Source organism: Indicator indicator, chromosome 9, assembly GCF_027791375.1.
Source record: "Indicator indicator isolate 239-I01 chromosome 9, UM_Iind_1.1, whole genome shotgun sequence".
NCBI classification, from domain to species: domain Eukaryota; kingdom Metazoa; phylum Chordata; class Aves; order Piciformes; family Indicatoridae; genus Indicator; species Indicator indicator.
Window position 1 is genome coordinate 12,853,073 of NC_072018.1, and position 17,508 is coordinate 12,870,580.

Below are 17,508 nucleotides of genomic sequence, written 5' to 3' on the forward strand. Positions count from 1 at the left end.
TGCTGCCATTTTATGCATTAGGTTATGAGGAAGCAGAGTGTTCTTTGAGCTGTGGGTGGGAATCTCAGCCTGCACGTAACTGTAATGCTAGAGAAATATTCTGATTATTATATAATCCCTAATATAAAACTCTTTTCCTTCAAATATGTCAAGTCAAGATGATGTGCCTAATTTGTCAACCCTTTTCCAGGTAGAACTCGGCTGAAACTGTGTACCCTTTAGTTAACTAAACCAACCACATCTTGTTTTGTAGGTCATTCTAGATACAGAGGTGAAAAGTGTACTTCTTCATTCTCTTGCCTGTAACTTTTTCCTTTGAATCTTTATATGACAGTCCTTAATATCTTAACTCAAAAGCCTTATCCTTACTGCTGCCTCTCCAGATTTTGTGCATAGTTTCTATTTATAGTTTAGGTTCAGAGGTTGGTTTCTACTCAGTGTTTGTATGGTACCTACTACAAAGTGATTCTGGTCCAAGACCTGAGGTGCTACCTAATGCACACAGCCTGCACCTCCCATAGGCTATTGGGAGGAGCAGATGCAAAGGCCCTGACCATTTGCCCAGGTATCCACATGTGATTTAGGTTTCTGACTTTCAGTAAAATATCAGGATTAGTGTTCACATTTCAGATCAGCTTTCTTCATAGTGGTGTAACATTTATTTAGCTCACAGAGTTCTGTCATTAAAATTCTGAAATTATTTTACCTTTATTTATGTACTGGTATATATATAATTATATATATATATAATTACTGAGAGATTGCTTTCAAGAAGTATTTACATAGTATTTACATTTTTGAGGAGAAAATTACTGCAATAAGAATAACTGATTTCTAAAAGAAAGATACTAATACTAAATTTGTCTTTCAAAACTAAGGACCAAATGGTACCTACAGATTTTTTAAAAAAAATAATAAGAATATTTTCATGAAAAAAAAGAAGAAAATTCAAATTTATGGGTTTATTATGTTTTGTGTTTAGCCACATTTAGCCACAGAACAGCCATGTGTTTTTTTTAAGTACTATTATCTTAATTAGAAACTGAGACATGTGAAAGCTTACATTCTAAGTCCAGTTTGGAGGCAAAAAGCTCCATCATCAGTGGAAGACAAAGGTTTGCTTAAAATGACTGACTGAAGTAGACAGATCTTAATTAATTGTCTTGGTGTAGCAAAACAACAGTATTCTAAGATTTTGTGAGCAAGTTTAACAATTTCTTAGAAAAATTAACATGGGCTCCAGCTGTTGTTCAGACAAGTAGGGCTACTGTCATTATATCAAACTTCATGACAGAATTATAGAATTGTTTTGGTTGGAAAAGGCCTTTCAGACCATTGAGTCCAACCATTCTCTAAGTCTGCCAAGTCTGCTGCTAAACCATGTCCCTCAGCACCACTTACCTGTGTCTTTTAAACACTTCCAGGAATGGGGATTCAGCCACCTCTCTCGAGAGCCTATTCCAGTCTTAGAAAACCCTTGCATTCAAGAAGTTTCTTCTAATATCTAACCTAAACCTCCCCTGGTACAACTTGAGGCCATTTCTTCTCATCCTATCAACTGACAGCTTCCTCACCCCAACCTCCTCTCAGGGAGTTGTAAAGAGTGAGATCTCCCCTCAGACTCTTTTTCTGCAGACTAAACAACCTTTCTAAAAGGTTAGTTCCATGAGCCACTCTTCACAAGACCTGTTCTTCAGACTCTTCACCAGCTTTGTTGTCCATCTCTGGACCATCTCCATCACCTCAATGTCTTTCCTGCAGTGAGGGCCCCAAAACTGAACCTAGTACTCAAGGTGTGGCCTCACCAATGCTGAGTACAGAGGGACGATCACTTCCCTGATCTTTCTGTTCACACTATCCTTGATCCAGGTCAGGATGCTGTCATATTGATCTGGCTGTCCATCAACACCCCCAGGTCTTTCTCAAATGGCTTTCATGTTTCTATGTGGTCAACTGAATCAGAGAGCACATAACAATGAACTTCACAACAATTCACCTGCCTTAATAATCTGCCTGTAGGTGAATAAAATGCATTTACTCCTATTCCACTGAGTGGAGTCAATGGATCCTTGAGAGTTGTTCACTTCACTTGATGAAGTAGAAATCTGCCTTTAATCAGTGTTGTACCCTAAATGTCACTGTGTTCATCAGCAGGGAGCAGGATTTTCCTGCCTGCAAATAGGTACTTCATGCCATTTGAAGTGTTGATAGGGCATGCTAGGTGGCTATACAGGGTTGACAAAAATGACAGAAGGTTGGTGAGACACTCTAGTTCTGATTATGATGGCTGAGAGCTGAACATGTTTTGCAGGTGATCTGGAATAGTGCTAGCTTTGTTAAATGAATGCCTTCAGGGCTTCACAACTGCTTGGCAGTTTTCACACATAGCTCCCATGCAGACATTTAAACCTACATGTCCGTATCTGGAGTTCAATCCAATGTAGATTACAAATTATGCATTTCTTTACCCAAGGATTAAATAACTCCTCACTTTTAGTGTATCCATTTTAATAGGCTGTGGTCTTCTACCTTGAACAACAGTTGGCTATACAGCTAGAGCTGTAAATCTCAACCACCTTCTGCAGAGAAGTGATGCTCTATGACACTAAGACCATGAAATGTCAAAGTTTGCTCCAGTTCATGGACAATGAAAGATATTCACAGAATCATAGAATTACAGAATGACAGGGATTGGAAGGAAACTCTGGAGATCATCTACTTCAACCCCTCTGCTAGAGCAGGTTCACCTCCTTGGGTAGCCTGGTCCAGTGTCCTACCACCCTCAATGCAAAGATACTCCTCATCTTTAGAAAGAACTTTCTATGTACATGTTTGTGCCCAAACTTCCCTGAATCATTGGGGCATTCCCCCCCCCCCTCCCCTTTAGTAAGGACAACCTTTTTTTTCTTATTTTTCCTGTGATGTTTGGAAAAACCCTGCATTTGGGCAAACATCTACCATGGAAGAGTTCAGTCAGATCAGGCAAAACTTGTCAAAAGTCAGAAGTGACTAAATGCACAGACTGATTGCTAAGAGTCAGGCCCTTTGTCTGAGGGTAGCTCTGCCAGCTCTTCTTATTATGAGCTGGAAGGATGAAATAGCATTTTAATCAGATGTACAATCTAACGAACTGGAAGGTTCCTAACAGAGACTTAATCTAAAAGGACTTAGAAGGTTTATTACCTTAAGAAAGTCGAGGAGAAAATAATATGGAATTCCTATTAGAAAAAGCAAACTGCACAATATAAATGCAAAAACTCATTTTGCTGAGCAGACCTGACAATGACAGCAGCTAGTAATTTGTAGAGGTGCCTGCAATGTGACATCACCTTGATTTCAGGCAGTTAGTAGAAGCTCTCTGGTTATAAGCCTGTTTGTCCTCATTCCAGACACAGTCCATAAGAAAGCTGAGATGACTGCATGGTGGTTTAAATTTCAGGGGGGGACAAATTTGCCTCTTAAAGTACCTTTTTCTCACTGCTGTCTAGTACTAAGGGAACTGATTAATTTTTAAGTGCCTAAGTGAGCAGGGTTTGGTCACTAAATACGTAATTCGAAATTTTGAGCTGACTATCCAGAGGTATGTAGCTGGAGACATACCTTACCTATTTATATCAAGGGAAGCCTCAGTTTGTTTATCCTTCATAATACATGTCTTATCCAACTGACCTTGAGTCAGTGGATTCATCTGCTTTGGGATTCATTTGATCATTGATTCAATTGTTTGATTGATTGATCCAGATGATTTAATGATCATAATGATCATTGGTCTTTATGAAGGAGAATGAATCATCAGTACATTCTTCTTCATAATACAGGCCCTAAAGCTGGACATAGTATTCTGGGTGAGGTCTCACCACAGCAGAGTGGCAGAATGGCCACTCTTGGTCTGCTAGCCACACTTATTTTGATGCAGCCCAGGATGTGATTTGCCCTCTGGGCTGCAAGTGCATATTGTTGGCTCAAGTCCAGTTTCTCATCCACCAGTACCACCAAGTCCTTTTCCGCAGGGCAGCTCCCTATCACACCATTCCCCAGCCTGTACTGATAACAAGGATTGTCCCAACCCAGGTGCAGGACCTTGCACTTAGCCTTGTTGAACTTCATGAAGTTCACTGGGGGCCAATTCTCTGGCTAGTCCAGGTCAGGTTAGTGCCATAAATTGCGTAGTATACTGCACTCCCCAAATTAAAAACAAGAGATTTTTCAATAGTTGTTGCATCACTGGGCAAGGGCAAACCTCTTTCCCTGTGCAGAGATGATACAGGTCAGAGCACATTAACACCATGTGAGAAACCCACCCACAGAGCCTCTTCACTGACAAAGCAACGTCAGTTAACACAATGTGATGTAAATTTGCCACAGGATTACTGTGCCTAGCTGAAGGGAAACTTTGGCAATGTTCTTAGAGCTCCAACATTTCAAAATTCATTAATCTTTTTTTTTTTTTTTTTAATCTGGTATGTAATTATGCCCCAGGGAGATTCTTCCCAACTTGATTCTGCTCTCAGAGCCTTTTCTCTCAGCTTGACCATGCTTATATGTCTGCATAATTTCTATTATTGTTTTTCTTAACCGATGTTTCTTTTATTCTTTTGTTATTAAGAGAGAGTTACAGTTGAGTTATAACACAATTCTACCTTTTAAATCTCCAGTAAAAACCAGACACAAATCCAGGGTGATGCAGAATGGGTAGAGGGAAGTTCTGAATATAGAGACTTAGGTATACTGACTGATGAGAAGCTCAATAGGAGCTGGCAATGTGTTCATGCAGTCCAGAAGGCAAATTGTATCCTAGGCTGGATCAGGAAGAGTGTGGCCAGCAGGTCAAGAGAGGTGATTCTTCACCTTTACTCTGCTCTTGTGAGACCTGACTTTGAATATTGTGTCAGTTCTGATGTCCCCGTGATAAGAAGGACACAGAGCTGTTGGAGCGAGTCAAGAGAATGGCAACAAGGATGATCCAAGGGCTGGAGCCCCTCTGCTATGAGGATAGGCTGAGGGAGCTGGGGTTGTTCAGCCTAGAGAAGAAAAGACTCTGAGTGGACCTTATAGCTGCCTCCCAATACCTGAAGGAATCCTACAGGAAGGCTGGAGAGGGACTTTTAGTATGGGTGTCTAGAAATAAGACAAGGGGGGATGGGTTTAAGCTGAGGAAGAGTATGTTTAGACTGGATTTTAGGAAGAAGTTATTCAGTATTAGAGTGGTGAGACTCTGGCACAGGCTGCCTGTGGACATTGTGGATGCCTTCTCCCTGGGGGTGTTCAAGGCCAAGCTGGATGAGGTCTTGAGCAGCTGAGCCTAGTTGAGAGGCATCCCTGCTCATGGTGGGGAGATTGGAGTAGATGATCTCTAAGGTGCCTTCCAACCTGAGCCATTTTATGCTTCTATGATTCTCTCTGTCCATTCTCTGTCCATTCTCATTGTCCATTTGGTGCTTGACTGACCAAATTTTAATGCTACTTTATCCCCCCCCCCCCCAAAATAAATGAAAGAATGATCAGATATCATTAAAATAATGCCAAAACCAAAATATATTTTGGTTTATTCATAGTGGCCATACTTCTTTTATGGTCACTTGGGAGCGTTTGGATTTTTCTTAGTTCTGGAACAAATGCAAAGATTTATTTGAGCAAAATAAAATCTTGGCTACTTTCTTCAGCTGTCACTTTTCATGTTACATCAAGCTTTTAGTCTTTTTAACTTAGATTTTGATCCTGATTGAAAATGTAACTGAATGTTTGTGGTTTTATTTTTGTTGTTGTTAAAAGAAAGAAAGAAAGAAAAAGCTTTAGTCAAGGAATTAGACCTAAAAATTAATGGGAATCATTATTTGCCAGTGAAGAGTTCTGAACTGAACTGAGCTGAACTGATGATCTTTTCCACTGCCACACTGGGTAGCTGGGGAGGAGGAAATACGCCTCTGTGAATCACAGCAGTCTCCCTGCAAATAAAACCCGTTTATTTGCAAAACCTCTCTCCTGGATTCCCTTTACTCTGCAGCTCAGTAAGAGATTGGGGAAAAGCCAGTCACCCTTGAATGTAAATAAAAATGAGTGCTGACATAGGGAGGATTCCTTTTATCTCTGCTGGAGTTGCAGCAGAGTTTTTCATCCTTTAAGGTGAAAAGCAGAACTGACTAATGGGAATAAGGAAATCTCTAAAGCTGATACCCTTCCACATGGAAAGAAAAAATGAGTGGTTCATGGATTTAATATTAAACCAAGGAGAAGGCTACTTTGATCACTGAGTTTGATCTCTTAACTTGAACTTCAAACATTACCAAATAGCTCAGGAGCTTAGTCATAAAACTGAGGTTTCATCCATTAACAAAATAAAACAGTAGTATCCACTGTGATCTTCACATTTCCCTGAATTTCTAAGGGATGTACATCTGAGGCATGCCTTGGATCTATTTCTAGTTAAAAGAGGTCCCTTGAATTTGACTTGTCCCTTTCTTTAGTCTATGAACAATGTTATTTTTAATAAACAGGAAAAGTGTTTCATTTTCTTCACTTTTAGAAAAAATTACTGTGGTAGTGAATCTATAAATATCTTACAGTGTTTATAAAAGGTAGCCCTCAAGATGCCTTTTGGGTACTCCCAGTTGAGACTCTGGTTTCTTTACATCCTATCCTTTCTTTCTTTGTAAAGTTCAGCACTTCACACCCTAAATAGAAAAGCTGCATTTCATTTGACCTTTGTCTCCTCCACTCCCACATCCCTAGCTGTCTGTTTGGAAAATGTTTTCTTCACTTGACAAGCCAAGCACAATTCCTTCAGCTTCAACAGGGACCAAACCGCATCTGTCTTCTGAGGCAAAAAATGTATTTAACAGAGCATAGCTGGAATTCAGCTAAAATCAGTCACCCAGACAATTGCTCCACTTGATCAATGATCCTCCACTTGATCAATGGTCCTCCACTCTGATTGCCCCTCTTGTTTACATCCCTGAAGATAGTGCAATTATATGCATGAAGCACTTCAGGATTTTACCCTACATTTATTTGGTTTTCAACTAAATTTCATGGTAAATATGCACTAAACACTGGCAAGATGTCCCTTTCAATCTTTTTCCCCATTTAGGATGAGAGGAAATGGCCTTAGGATGAGAAGAAAAGTTGCACCAGGGTGGATTTAGGTTGGGTATGAGAAAAAACTTCTTGACCAAAATGGTTCTCGAAGACTGGAACAGGCTCCCCAGGAACGTGGTTGAATCCCCAGCCCAGGAGGTGGTTGAATCTCCATCCCTGGAGGTGTTTCAAACAGGCAGAAATGTGGTACTGAGGGGCATGGTTTAGCACCAGACTTGGTAGAAATAGATAATGGTTGGACTCAATGATCTTACAGGTCTTTTCCCATCAAAACAATTCCATGATTCTATTCTATGATTCTGTGATTAATTTTCCCTTTACTACAGGACCAATTTCACCTTCTTTTCTAAATCCACTGAATATATGGCAAGACATGGTTGAAGTAATGTCACCACAGTCCTAAACAAGAAAGAAAATTCGTTCTTCCTGTTGTGTTCAACTCTTAACAGATAAAATCACTGGATACTCTTTATCCGAATTTATGCACGTAGTCTTTCTGCATGCCTCTAGATGAGGTGATTTCCATTAGTCTGTTAGGGCAGTAAGGGTAAGATGTTGGTGTAGATACAGATTGGCCTGATTTTGTAATGTTTATACAGCTACTATGCCCCAGTCTTCTAGAAGTCATGAGCCACTCCCAGTCTTACTGGAATCTCAATGCAAGCTTTTTTGGTTAACTTTACACCTCTGACAGCTTTTGTACAACAGCCCACTTTCAGTCTGATGAAATCCTAGCCCTTGTTTTTCATCTTGCCTTCCTGTCTCCGTTGGTTGTTCTCAACCTGTACCATCAGGAAAGTAAATATAGTCAAGAACATGGAAGGGAAGAGATAGAATTTCCTTGCAGAGCAGAAATTTATCCTAAAAGTTCTAATTAATGGTTTTAATTACTTAAAATATTTTTAGGTAACTTTATTCAGAACAGAGCTGGGAAAAGAGGATGCATATTTTTATTTTCATCCTATTTCTAAAGAATTCATTAAAGTTAAATAAACTGTAGTATAACTCAATCTTCTAATTTAGGTTATTAATGTAGTATCTACTTCATTGAAATTTTAAGTGCCTGGCTCAGGAAAGCGAGATAATCCCCTTAAAATACAATATACAGTTAATGGTGACATAGATCTGCCACTGAAGACCTGCAGAAATGATTGATGCATGGTCTGTTGTTGACATCTTCCACTGTGTTAGATTTGGTACCTCTGGGAGTTTTGAACAAAATTATTCTTCACTTTGAGGATGGTAGACCACTGGACCAGGCTGCCCAGAGAGGTTGTGGAGTCTCCTTATCTGAAGACTTCCAAGACCCACCTGGACATGGGGTTAGACTAGCTGATCTCCTGAGGTCCCTTCCAACCGCACTAGTCTGTGATTCTGTGAATGCTCTCTTAAATTGTGTAAAGCCATTGGAAAAGTTATTAAATGGTAGAATCACTAAGGTTGAAAAAGACTCCTAAGATCAAGTCCAACCCTCAACCCAAGAGCACCATGTCACAACTAAGCCATGTCCCAAAGTATCATGTCTACCTGTCTACAGTTTTTTTGAGCACCACCTCCCTGGGCAGCCGGTTCCAATGCCTGACCTCTCTTCTAGTAAAGAAATAATACTAGCATTATCAAGAAACATCCTGATCTAGTAGCTTTCCAGAGGAGCCTAGGTGGTGGGATGCCAGTCTTATTCCACATTGCAGAGAGATTATTTGAGTCTTTGAATTTGACTTGCACAATTAAGATCTGAAGAGAGAGAGATCTGTGACTACATGCAATGAGAAGTACCTGATAGTACTCAGAGGCAATGGTTTTGAGTCCTTAGATATTGAAGAAATAAGGAATTGTTTAGTAAGCTTCCAAATTCCCTCCACTCTTAGAGCTTTCTTAGAAGACTATAGTTTTCCATCATTAATTCAAACTGATATGTATTTTCTCTTACCTGATTAAAGATGTGATTTTTAAAAAGGGAATAATTTGATGTTTGCAGCTATCAGTTATATCATAAAACAGTGAGCACTGTCATATTTTTTATGGCAAGCCTGCATTTTCCATCAAATTAGTTTGCACAGTGTAATTAAAAAGCTTAATATTTTGGCAAGATGGAAGAAAAGAGACAGCAGAGTCTACATCCTCAAGTGTAACAAAATATGAGAGAGCTATATCCCTCAAGGCAAGGTCATTTTTATGGGAATGGCTTTTCTTGAATTTTAAAGAAACAATTTAGCCAGCTTGGTAGGTGAGGTTCACCAAAAAAAGGCATAGTTGTAAAAGGTTTGTAAGATGATGTTGAGAGGCAGCTCATGTCCCTTTCTCTGAGCGTTCAGTTTCACGTTTGAACTAAAAGGGGTGGAAGTGGGGAGTGAGGATGTGTGAATTCAGCAGGGAGTATTTACACAGTTACCATCATTCATACAAAGCTTTTTACTAAGAACACTGCATCCTCAGAAAATTGGGCTCTTGTTCTCAGGATTAGAGTTTTGCAAGATATATCTGACTTTTATGTCAGCTGTCTATACAAAAAAGACTGGAAGAAAGAATAAACCCATGAAATCACTACTGGTAAGTTGGGTTTGTTTTTTTTTTTCAGAGTAGCACGTTCTTTCGCTGCTAGGCAGTGAAGATAAACTTTGTCGCTGAGACTGTTTTTATTATGGGTTTTGATTACAGATTTATTTTCAATGACCTATCAAAATTAACAGGCTCCTTACTGTTCACAGTTTATCAGGATGCCCCAGAGCTACTTCAGCAATGAAGAAAGCAAAGCTGTCTGGAGAACAAATGCTAACAATAAAGCAGCGGGCTAGTAATGGTAAATTTTTAATCATTTCCTTTTTAAATATGACTTCATTGTAAACTATAATTATCTTGACTCTGTTAGCTTTTTTCCCCCTTTTTTTCCCCTTACATGTCTAAATCTCTGTATAAATAGTGAATTCTCTGTCAGTAGAAATTGAGTTTTATGCTGTCAAAATCTGAGTCAGCAGTGGAGTGGTGAGACTGGTCTGGGTTAGTGTCTACAGAAATCTAACATACTAAAATATTTCAAAGTAAAACATAACATTATGAGTTTCTGGGTCCCATCTCATTCATCAAAGGTCAACAGTTGGGTCTTATATTGTTGCAGGATTCAACAGGGAAAAAGTTTGATTTCCAGAGTGTTAAGTTCTCATGTTCTCCCTTGAACTCATTCAGAGCTGTGGCTCTGGACCCCCTGGCCTTGTAGATGGCCTTGTGATATTTCATCTCTGGTAATCTGGCATCCTTCTTGGGAACCTTGCAGGGAAGATATCAGGACACTCTGGATGAAAGCCAGGGTAGTGAGTGCAATAAAGTGCTTCAGTTTAAATAAATGACACCCAAAAGGGTAATCTGTGAGGTGCCTGAGTCTGAGTTATCTTGGAAAACTTTATATACTCATTTAGTCCATGACTGTGCCTGTCTTCTGAACTGTTGGTGTTGCCTGTGTTTGAGAGCTACAAAGCATTTCAACACAGTGCAGGAGGTAATTTCAACCCACGCTGCCAGTGTAGCTGGAGAAGCTGTTGGCTTTTTTTCGTTCATAGAATGGTTTGGAATGGAAGGGACCTTAAAGACCACCTAGTTCCAACCCCCCTGCCATGAACAGGGACACCTTCCACTAGATCAGGTTACTCAAGGCCCTGCCCAACGTGGCCTGGAACACTTCCAGGGAGGAGGCATCCACAACCTCCCTGGACAACCTGTTCCAGCGTCTCACACCCTCACTATAAAGAAATTCTTCATAATATCCGGTCTAAATCATTTCCATTTTACAAATTATTTAATAACACCCTTCTGAACCATGACATTTTTCAAAGCAACAGCAGAATCCATATATATCCCTGTACATCAACAAAATTCCACTGGTGGGGAAAAATTAGGTACAAACGATTTTGATGACAATGTAATCTGAAGAGATCAGCATGTTAGGACATTTTATTTTTCTTCAGAAGATCTATAAGTGGACAGAGTCTTTCAAATAAGTTCCACATGAGAGGGGAGAAGAATTTATTGCTGCGGGTGCATTTGTTATACAGTTAAATCAGTGCATACAAAAGAAAAAGGTGTGTCTTATTGATCCTCCAGGCATTTTCAACACTTACTCTGGAAAATTACTACGTTTTTTTCAAAGAAAAGTAGTAGAAAATACATTGGTTTAACTTCAAAAGAAAAGCTCATAGAATCATAGAATGGTTTGGGTTGGAAGGAACCTTTAAAGGACCAACCCCCCCAGCAGTAAGCAGGGACATCTTTAACTAGACCAGATTGCTCAGAGCCAAGAACATTTCCTTTTTCTTTTTACTTTAATACTTTTGATTGAAATAAATTTATGTTCAAATACAGAAATAATTAATTCACTGAACTCTGATTTAAAGATTAATTATTTTAACACCTCTTTTATTTTTATATCACACAGGTATAGAAAATGATGAAGAAATTAAACAGTTAGATGAAGAAATCAAAGAACTAAATGAGTCCAACTCCCAGATGGAAGCTGATATGATTAAACTGAGAACTCAGGTAACAGTTTTATGAAGCCCTAAATTCAGCTGCTTTTTCTACACAACTGATTAAAAGAAATATAGGAAATTTATTGTTCCCTTTTCTCTTTCTTGCATATCAGGATTTTTGTCTGTGATTTCCTATTTTTAAAATTAGAAAATTATATCTGTTATGCAATCTCTAGATCAGTTACTGGCATTAAAAAAAAAAAAAGTTTAGCAAAATATATTCTTTAAAATAATGACCTGCCATGTACAGCTTTGTGTTCTCCCTTGATAAGGCTACACCTTTCTAATAGCAGTTAAAATATTGTGTGACATGAAAGTCTTTAACATAAGTCACAAGGTGAAGGAGCCCAGATGAATATGGCTCTTGCCAGATCTTTCTTGCAGAGGAAAATTAGATAGGGAAGCAAATACCTGTAACACTTCACTTCATCATGTGGTACACTAAGTGCAGCCCTTGGCAGCAGCAGGGTTCCACAAATCCAGCTTAATTCCTTTTAGACTCCACAAAAAAAAAAAAACAAACCCCAAACTAACATTAAACTATTATTCAAAACCTCATTATTCAGCAGTCCTAAAACTGGAAAAGCAAAGGAAGGAAATTCTTCACACGATTTGAGCACAGACACCATCAGTGAGATTTACCATAGTTCTCACCAGTTATCAGCCTTGAGTCCCATAATCATAATCATCCAGTTGATCCTGATGGTAGCAGAGTAAACCATCCATTATTACTTCTTTGCTGCTTGTGGAGAACAGCACCATGCCCATTGTCCTCTTCCTCCTCTTGTATATTTAGAGGACAGGATCTGCCTCTCCAGTTTGGTTTTCGTTTGACTTTTAAATCTTACCCAAAATGATTCTGAAACATCATTTCAATTTTATGCCTTAATTCAGGTTTCTGTTGCAATTATTCAGCTTTTATAGGATTTGACTTATATTTTTTCACATTTTTTTGATGTGACTGAATTTAATTATAGGGTAATAAAGACAAAATCTGCAAGAATGTAAAGGAAGAATAATCACCACCAGGAAATATATATATATTTATATTAGAGAAATTTGGTCCTGAGTTTTGGACCTGGCAGCTTCCAATTTGCCTTATGTTTTATTTTGCTTAATACTGGGCTGTAGGTGCTATTCAGATACAGGCTGATTTAGCTGAGATTTTTTAAAATGTGAAGAGGTTTGGCTGTTGTGTGTACATTAGGTAAATGCTGCAGCTGTCAATAATGTTCTGCAGTTTTTATTTTATTTTTGGCCGCATTAATTAACAAAATTAAAAAGCCATGATAACATTAACACAGATATAGAACATGTATCGAACACGTATTACCTTCAAGTTTCACATCAGGTTTTGTTCTGAACCGAGTACAGGAACCACACTTCCAAAGTTCATATATCAGACCAGTGCCATTGCATATTCTTAGAAATCAGGTTAAGCACTACCTAGGACCACTGTGTATCCTTGGTTACAAAACCCTCAGCTGATAATTTTACCATCAAGCTGAAAGGACGTTTTTCACAACTTGGTGCAGCAGAAAAAAAGTAGAATGACTAATAATGGCACATACCCTCATTAAAATAATTAACAGGATTCTAGAAAATAGAGCTTCTAGAGACCTCAAAACTTTATTTTGTCCACCAGTCCTCTTTCCTTGCTACTTTCCAGCTCTTCCTAAGTCAGTCCTGATGGATACTTATCTGACCTGTGCTTACTTCCTACACCAGTGATTCCAGCCTCTGGGTAGTTTGGCCTAATATTTACTTCTTCTTAGCCATCTAGATCCTGATGCCTAGTAGAAAATCCCACCTCAGTTAAGCTTCAAAAAGTCAAAGGTCTCAGTCTGGAATTCATACATTCTTCTGAAGATAAGCAAAGTACATTTTCAGCACCTGAAGAGTTACATGATAGTCATTATCAATCTATTAAGAGGAGCAATGTTAACAGCCCCCTTTACTTGCAACATTAGAATTATATCAAACAAAACAAAATGCTTGCTGACAAATATGCAGGAAACCATTGTGCTACCAAGATTTCAATAAGACTTCCCAGGGAATACAAAATGGGAAAACAGTGGAAGTTCTGTGAACACCTAAGTAGCAACAGTCTTCTTTGATATGGGTATGTATCCTGTATGATAGCATCACAGTATCACAGTATATCAGAGGTTGGAAGGGACCTCAAGAGATCATCAGGTCTAAGCCCCTGCCAGAGCAGGATCACTTAGGGTAGTCTGCACAGGAACGCATCCAGGTGGGTTTTGAAAGTCTCCAGAGAAGGAGACTCCTGTTCAAGTGCTACATCACCCTCACTGTAAAGAAGTTTCTCCTCATGTTGAGGTGAAATCTTCTATGTTCAAGTTTGAACCCATTGTTCCTTGTCTTATCACTGTGAACCACCAAAAAGAGCCTGGCCCCCTCCACTTGACACCCACCCCTCAGACATTTATAGACATCGATCAGATCCCTTCTCAGTCTTCTCTTATCAAGACTAAATAGCCCCAGTCTCTCTTCACAGGGGAGATGCTCAAGTTCCCTAATCACCCTCATGGCTCTAACGTGTCAGTATGTCAGTGGAAGTTTTTCTAACAGAAACTTCCATTCCACGTAGAATCCTTTATATTTAATAATGTGAAAAGTCATGCTGCAAACTTTATCTTAGTTGGAGCATTCAAAGGATTCTCCTTTACTCTTTTTTTCGTTTAAGTCTTTTTGCTTAAGACTTTGCAGAAAGTATTTTTAATCTAAGATCTTCTAGTAAATTTGCTTAAATTCAACATGCAAGTCCAAAAGTACGAGAGAGGCAGAAACACAGAAAGGTGAGAGGCGGAAGGAAAAATCTCTAAATAACAGTGTGTTTTATACAAGCAACAGGTTATTCTTCTTTCAGAGTAGGTACAAGTGAACATTCTTTAGTTTTAGGGAAAATATGAGGAGGGAAACTTCAACCTTCAAGAAAGTGACTACAATAAATATGCCATTTCATAGAATCATTAAGGTTGGAAAAGACTTTTGAGATCAAGTCTGACCCTCAACCCAACAGCACCATGCCCACTAGACCATGACCAAAGTGCCATGTCTACATGTTTTTTGAACACTTCCAAGGATGGTGAGTCCACCACCTCCCTGGGCAGGCTGTTCCAACACCTGGACCACTCTTGCAGTAAAAACATTTTTCCTAATATCCAGTCTAAACCTCTCCTGGTTCAACTTGAGATAATTTCCTCTTGTCCTATCACTTGGGAAAGGAGACCAATACACACCTCACTACCACCTCCTTCTAGTTAGCTGTAGAGAGTAATAAGCCTCCCCCCCCCCGCCTCCAGTCTCCTTTTCTAAACAACCCCAGTTCCCTCAGCCACATCTCACAAGACCTGTTCTTCAGATCCTTTACTAGCTTTTTTGCCCTTCTCTGGACTTGCTCCAGCACCTCAATGTCTTTCTTATTTTGAGGGGCTCTAAAACTGAACACAGTGCTCAAATGTGGCCTCACCAGTGCTGAGTAGGGAGGAACAATAACTTCCCTGGTCCTGCTGCTGATGCATTTCTGATCCAGGCCAGGATGCTATTGCTCTTCTTGGCCTTCCTGGACACATGCTGGCTCATGGTCAGCCAGCTGTCAACCAGCTTCATTAGCACAGTGCTCTGCACAAGCCTGGTTAAATTGCCATTCAGCAACGCTTTTTTAGCTCAAGCAGGGCACCATGCATGTTCAGAGCTACCTTGTGCCTGGTCACCTGGGAACACAGGCAGAGTTGCCTTCACCTGTATATGTATGTAGTCATGCCTCAGAGAGACACTCTCCTGGATAGATGCAACTTTCCTTCCATTCCTTTGGCATTGCAAAGTCTTTGTTCATCTTTGCAAAGCAGCCCTGTGAATTTGCATAGAATCAAAATAAGCTCCTAAAGAGCTAAACACTGGCAGCAGGGAGCTGTGCATGCTTAACTAACTACAGATAGCAGAAAATACAAGAAATGTATGACTTACTGCAGAATGTTCCTAAAGCAGGCTTCTAGGAGTAGAAGTGTTTAACCACATGAAGGAACTTGCAGAACTAAGGTCCTTCTTAATGCTTTTCAACATAAAAAAGAGAAGCTGTAAAGCAGTGGAACCACATCCAAGTTCATTCATTATTACCAATATTAAAAAGACAAGCTGTTGAAATCATACAATATGAAACCCTTAATGATCAGAATTGCAGACTCCAGCAAAACCCTTTTGAGTGTGAATGAATAGACCTTTTTGTCCTTTCCCTGATATTTCTGTTCTCTCTCCCTTCAAAGAGCTTTATAACAGCTTGCCTTATATTACATTGTACACAAATTTGTCCATTTTAGATTACCACAATGGAGAGCAACCTGAAGACGATAGAAGAGGAGAACAAAGTAATTGAACAGCAAAATGAGTCTCTTCTTCATGAATTGGCCAATTTAAGCCAGTCTTTAATTCATAGTCTAGCTAATATCCAGCTGCCACATATGGTAAGTGATTGAGAGCACAAGTTAAGGAATTTGGAGATCTTCAGTTCACTTCATACAATAGATGTATTTTTTATGTTTATGTTTCATCAACCAGTTGGATATTTGTGATAACAACACTGAAACCATAAAGATACATTTAACTGCTAACAAAGACATGGAGGGCCTGTTCCAGTGTATCCTGTAAAATTAAGTAAGAACTAAATAGGCATTTTAAATATTATAAAAAAACAGTGGTGGCAATATGCCCTTGATAATATGTTATGCTTAAATGAATATACGATTAAGAAAATAAAAGTTGTATATGAACTACTATTTAATATCTCGTAGGAACCAATCAATGAACAAAATTTTGATGCTTACGTGACCACTTTGACGGACATGTATACAAATCAAGATCGTTATCAGAGTCCAGAAAATAAAGCCCTACTGGAAAATATAAAGCAGGCTGTGAGAGGAATTCAGGTCTGAACAGCTGCTATAGTGGTGAAAGTCTTGCTTAAAAAAAAAAAAAAAAAAAAGATGCCTCTTGTTTTTTGCTGCTGTAATTTACCAGAAAGTGTTATATATTTATTTCTGTTTGAAACAGTGTTATGCTTACAAGACTTCATAATGATTTTCTGTCTTGCTTTAAAGATAGTAACTGCAGAATAGTTTTTTGAATACATTCACATTTTGTACGTTTTCATATAAGCTGACATAGTGTGATATGCCATGTAATGTTTATAGCTGCTAATGTATGCACATTTTTGGGGTATATATATTTCTGAAGAGGTAAGCTGATCAAAATAAATAGAGTGTAAATTCTTTTTAATGCTTTAGTGATTAAATGTTTTAGTATTTTGAACTGAAATGGACAAAAAAAAATTAAAAAAAGGAAAAAAAAAAAAAACAAACAGCTTTGAATGACAATGTTGCAGTCTGCAGCCACTTTTTAAACACTATCATTTTGCCTCATGTTGGAGGATTTTATGGGATTTAAGAAAAACATTTTGTGTGCATATTGTTTCATAGCAAGAATTGGTTGCAAAAATGCTTTATTTTTGAACAATGCTTGAAAATATTATGTGAATTTTGGTTTTGGAGGATGGTGTGTGGTGGGGGCAATAAAATGAGGTTTTTTGAATTCCGAGAAAATGGCATGGATTAGATGTAAGATACAAAATGGGTAATTTATTGTAAGACAACATCAAGCCATGGAAACTTGACAGAAGATTCAAAGCAGCTTAAACAGCACTTTTTAATTAACTTCTAAGCATTACATGGTATGAATATGGGAACTTCCATTATGAAAAGAACTATTTCAGAGGTGGACATCGTGAAGATTTCAGCTTTTGTTTTCAAATAAACTTTGGAGCCAACATTCTCTTGTCTCTTCTGGACTGCTAGTGCCCCTCTGAACTATCTGTTAG

General features: G+C 38.7%; 1 protein-coding gene across 4 annotated transcripts in view; it reads left to right on the forward strand.

Moving 5' to 3' along the window:
* The window catches only part of MYT1L (myelin transcription factor 1 like), a 131,692-nt gene extending 114,486 nt beyond the window's left edge, over positions 1-17,206 (forward strand). For 2 of the 4 annotated variants that reach the window (XM_054383854.1, XM_054383855.1), the window contains exons 17-20: positions 9,804-9,895; positions 11,522-11,625; positions 15,956-16,099; positions 16,427-16,567. In XM_054383854.1, the coding sequence (XP_054239829.1) occupies positions 9,804-9,895; positions 11,522-11,625; positions 15,956-16,099; positions 16,427-16,567 (481 nt within the window). Of the gene's footprint in view, positions 1-9,803; positions 9,896-11,521; positions 11,632-15,955; positions 16,100-16,426; positions 16,568-17,182 lie in introns of those variants that run through there. The other 2 variants (XM_054383856.1, XM_054383857.1) reach the window with 2 other exon arrangements.
* The last annotated feature ends 302 nt before the right edge of the window (positions 17,207-17,508 follow it).